General features: G+C 42.7%; 1 protein-coding gene across 1 annotated transcript; it reads right to left on the bottom strand.

The window, feature by feature from the left end:
- Positions 1–289: 289 nt before the first annotated feature.
- LOC21395494 (cation/H(+) antiporter 15) lies at positions 290–3,899 on the bottom strand. The gene is made up of 3 exons (XM_010088724.2): positions 3,589–3,899; positions 1,789–2,784; positions 290–1,694 (listed from the first exon to the last, which is right to left on the bottom strand). Exons 1-3 carry the CDS (start codon positions 3,841–3,843, stop codon positions 510–512), a joined length of 2,436 nt encoding a protein of 811 aa, XP_010087026.1. The 5' UTR covers positions 3,844–3,899; the 3' UTR covers positions 290–509.
- Between the last annotated feature and the right edge of the window lie 201 nt (positions 3,900–4,100).

Genomic DNA, 4,100 nt, shown 5'->3' with positions numbered 1-4,100 from the left:
AGGACATTTGCAAAAAAAAAAAAAAAAAAAAAAAAAAAAAGCTGTTCTTTCGAAAAGTATTTACCTATATAATTACGACAAGTAAATGCAAAATATCACAGACGAATGAAATTCTAAACTACACATAACAACACAGTGACAAGATTAATCTACTCTCTCTAACGATCAAATAAACGGATAAGATCATTTCCATTACAAAATTAGTACATACGAAGGTAAGGAGTTTCTCTAAATCATCAAATCTGTACATTATACTATTACAAAGTTAGTTTGAACAAATTTAGTTCGCTCTCTGGATGAAATTTGTAAATCCATTTCTAGCACATTTTTGGCTTTAATTGAGAAAGAATAAAGGTAAGGGAAATCTACACAAAGATTTGGTTCAAACTAACCCAAACCCATACTAAGGGATCAAAGAACCGCGTAATTTTACAAACATCTGGTCATCAGCTATCTGGGGATTAATCTACCTGAGATCAACGAAGAAACACAACCTTTAAGGCAAGGAATTACAAGACGAATTTACTATTGTTGGACTTAACAGAGTTGCTTCTATAACCATCCCTCACGTGGTGCTGCATCACCAACACAGACACCATCCCTCCGCAGAAATCCGACGATGCCAGCGTGTCGCCGATCGCTCCCAGCTCCTCGTTCTCCACGAAATCCGACATCTCTTCCTCGCCCATCGACACATCCCAGCTCCGCCGCCGCCCCACCATCACCAAGTCGTAATGCCCCTCCACAGACCGAATGGCATTCATCAACTCTGCCTCCTCCACCACCTCGATCTCGCACCAGACCGCGAGAGCGTTCCCTACATTCTTCAATTTAAACTCCTCTGCCGCGGACTCGTCGAGGTTCACCTCATTTTGCTGTTCTTCGTTGGTGCATTCCTTCTTGTTCTGCAGAACAATTCGTACCACGGTGACAGTCACCTCCGACTGCTGGTTCGACATGCGAGTGGCGTAGGCCAAGGCCTCGCGGTCATCAGGTCCGCCGATGAAGATCGACACGATGTGGTAGGAGAAGTGGGACGAGCTCATTCCACAGGAAAATCCCCTGTCAACAAGAATTCCCACGGTACACGGCGCGTATGATTGAACATTGACGTTAAACTGGCGCAAGGCGGCGGCTATGCTGCTTCCGACGCTGTACCGTGGATTCTGGTGAAAGGGGACGATAATGAGAGGGATGAACTTGTCTTGGGCGAGACGGCAGACACTCTCATGCATCGTCTTATAGGACGCGATCATGATGAAGGGCATGATCAATACAGGGCCTCTGGAATTGTTCGAGTAATTCTCGAATGCCTGGATGATTTGATCGGTGCTGGCGGAGAAGGCGAGCTTGAGCTTCCTTATGTTCTTGTCGTAAGGGACGAGGAGTGGCGCCGCGAGTCCATTGAGTTCAGAGGTTTGGACAATGTAGGCACAGATCGAGCTCGTATCCGTCGGGTTGGAGGCCTCAAGTAGGGTGATGATGCTATGGACGCTTTCCTCATTGTGAATGGTGCAGAGGATCCGAAACTCGGTGTTTCGAGGCATGGAGCGGAGTGTCCTGAGGCCTCGGTGCTTGACGGACAGGTTGAGGCGCATTTCAGGCGTGCATAAGTACTTTATCAATGGCGTCACGATCATAGTCACTCCAAGCACGGACAAAACAAATTGAGTATAAGTTTGATCATCAATATACTGCAAATGGTAAAAAAGTTCTGGTTTAGCGTTAAGACAATGGTAAAACTAGAACTAGCACTATAAAAAGGGAAATGGAGGAAGAAAAATTAACCTGATTAGATTTCCATCGATGGTAATGGATTAGCTCAAGAATGCCCTTGATGTTCATTATTAGGCCTAGCATAAGAGCACTTCTAACCCTGATCTTGCAAGTAAGGGAAGCCAGGAAAGTCCCAAGAAACTTGGCCAAATACGCCAGAGCAATGATGATCTGAAACTTGATAAACACTGGCCAGTTATGAATGGCTTTCAGATCTGTGCTGTAACCAACTTGAACAAAGAACATGGGCATTAGAAATTCAGACACGATGGATTCTGTCTTAAGCACAATTGCTGACCCTAATGGTGGCCCTCCTGGAATGACCAAGCCAAGAAGAAGAGAGCCAAGAATAGAGGTTACACCTATACTGCTTGAGACTAATGCCATCACCAAAACACCAAGCAGCACAGTGGTGATATAGATTTCTTTTATTGGCTTCCCAACTGGGGTTCTCTTGATAGCCAACCGCACTGACCGGCGAATGACGGTGAAGGTGAGCAGCACTAGTGTCATGAAAGCACAGAGAGCCTGGATAGATTGGCTCAGCTTTTCTTGCTTAAATGCGACGGACAATGCCAAGAAGAACCAGAAAATGATGTCGTTGAGCACGGCAGAGGACATGGCGAGCTGACCGAGCTCAGAATTCGTGAGGTTGAGTTCCTCCAAGGCTTGAGTTAAGACGGGGAAAAATGTGTATGATAGAGACAAGGGAACATAGAAAACGAAGGGTCCTTTGATGCGTACACCGGGAAAAGTACTGAGCTGCGCAAAGAAGAGGCATGTCCCGACTGTTACGGAGGATAAGAAGCCAAAAATCCCAATTCTCCAAGCGTTCTTAGCGGACCTCATGATAAGGAATTTGTCCATCTTCACTCCCACAAGGAAGACGGAGTAAATTCCACCGATTATGGCCATTGTAAGCAATAACTCATTCTCCCTCGGTGGAAACAATAACTTCTTGATTAATTCGTTGCGTCCTAAAAATGAAGGTCCTAAAATAATGCCGCCCTGTGAATTGAAAAAGAATATAGAGTCACATTAATCACTCGGCGAACTTCGAACGAGTATGAAGAAATTAACAATACTTGGTTATGTTTTGAGTTGTTATGCCCCATCAGTCACCTTAAATGTATATTTTATCTTAAAAAAATACAAAAACAAAAAAAAAAATCCCCCAAATTTATTCATAATGTCTAATGATGTTTTTGGTGATTTCTTGGTTTGTTATAAATGTCAACGTAAAACAAGATAATTCATTCCATTGCTCATTTCTTACTTTCAATCTGCAGTAGGCATACACAATGGTGATATTTAAATGAAAACTTCTAAGTACAATGTTTTTGCTCTTTTCTTTATGAAATTTATGCGAATCAACCAAATATGTCTAAAACTTCTAAGTACATTGTTTTTGCTCCTTTTTTTATGAAATTTATGCGAATCAACGAAATATGTCTCCAGATCTCTTGTACATTGTATACTTCTCAAATTTATCTCTCCTTAACAAGGAAATATTGTGATCTAATTCAATAAACTGTGATAATCCACATAAACAAAACGAGAAAAGTACAACCTTGACGCAAGACCATAAAAAAATGACATTTTTTTATCCGTATTCATTCTTGTCAACGGAGAAAACAAAAGATAGCAAGAAAAGGCTAATTAAACAAGGGAAAAAAAACAAAGAAAAAACACAACAAAAGCATTGTCGTCAAATAGACAAATCAGATACAATAAGAACTCTGAAATAAAAAGTTTTAAAGAAAATCCTAATTTACAGGTCCCAAAAAAAAAAGAAAAAAGAAAAAAGCGTACCAGGACATAGCAGACGAATCTGGGCTGATTAAGAGGCCCGAGAAGGCAGTACAACAAGCGGGAGATGAAAGTGACGATGATGATTTTGGCGAGAACCGTAGGGTAAACGAAGTCGAAAGGATTATCGCCGTACCAAACGCCACGGAAAACGATGTTCCTGTTCCCCGACACGCAGAGAATCGACGACGAAGTCCAGCCGCCGCGGACGGCGGAGTCGGAGCTGTTGCTGCTGCTGCTGCTGCTGAGGGCGGCCATTTCGCCACCACCGACGACGCCCACCAAGTGTTCGACCGAAATACTCGCTGCTTATAAGGTATCCTCGTTCCCGCGTTAAGACAACCATCAGAAATAGAAAAAACGACAAAGAGAAAAGGAAGAAAAAAAAAAAAAAAAAAAAGGGCGATTAAAGAGGAGACTCACCTGAGGACAGTTTTGAACGTCAAAAGCGCCATCTAAAAGTGGCAAGCAACGGCTTTCTCTGTGTTTGGTTCCGTAGTGTTGGTTAAACACTT

The sequence above is a fragment of the Morus notabilis genome, unplaced genomic scaffold, assembly GCF_000414095.1.
Source record: "Morus notabilis unplaced genomic scaffold, ASM41409v2 Scaffold65, whole genome shotgun sequence".
Lineage (NCBI taxonomy): Eukaryota > Viridiplantae > Streptophyta > Magnoliopsida > Rosales > Moraceae > Morus > Morus notabilis.
The sequence above is the reverse complement of the archived record's forward strand: the minus strand, read 5'-3'. Positions and strand labels throughout refer to the sequence as shown.

What these genes read in the sequence shown, in the direction of transcription:
- LOC21395494 (XM_010088724.2), bottom strand. Translation starts at nt 3,843, where the DNA reads ATGGCCGCCCTCAGCAGCAGCAGCAGCAGCAACAGCTCCGACTCCGCC. An exon ending in GATTCGTCTGCTATGTCCTG is followed by an intron (nt 2,785 to 3,588) that starts GTACGCTTTTTT and finishes TTCAATTCACAG; the next exon opens with GGCGGCATTATTTTAGGACC. An exon ending in ATCGATGGAAATCTAATCAG is followed by an intron (nt 1,695 to 1,788) that starts GTTAATTTTTCT and finishes TACCATTTGCAG; the next exon opens with TATATTGATGATCAAACTTA.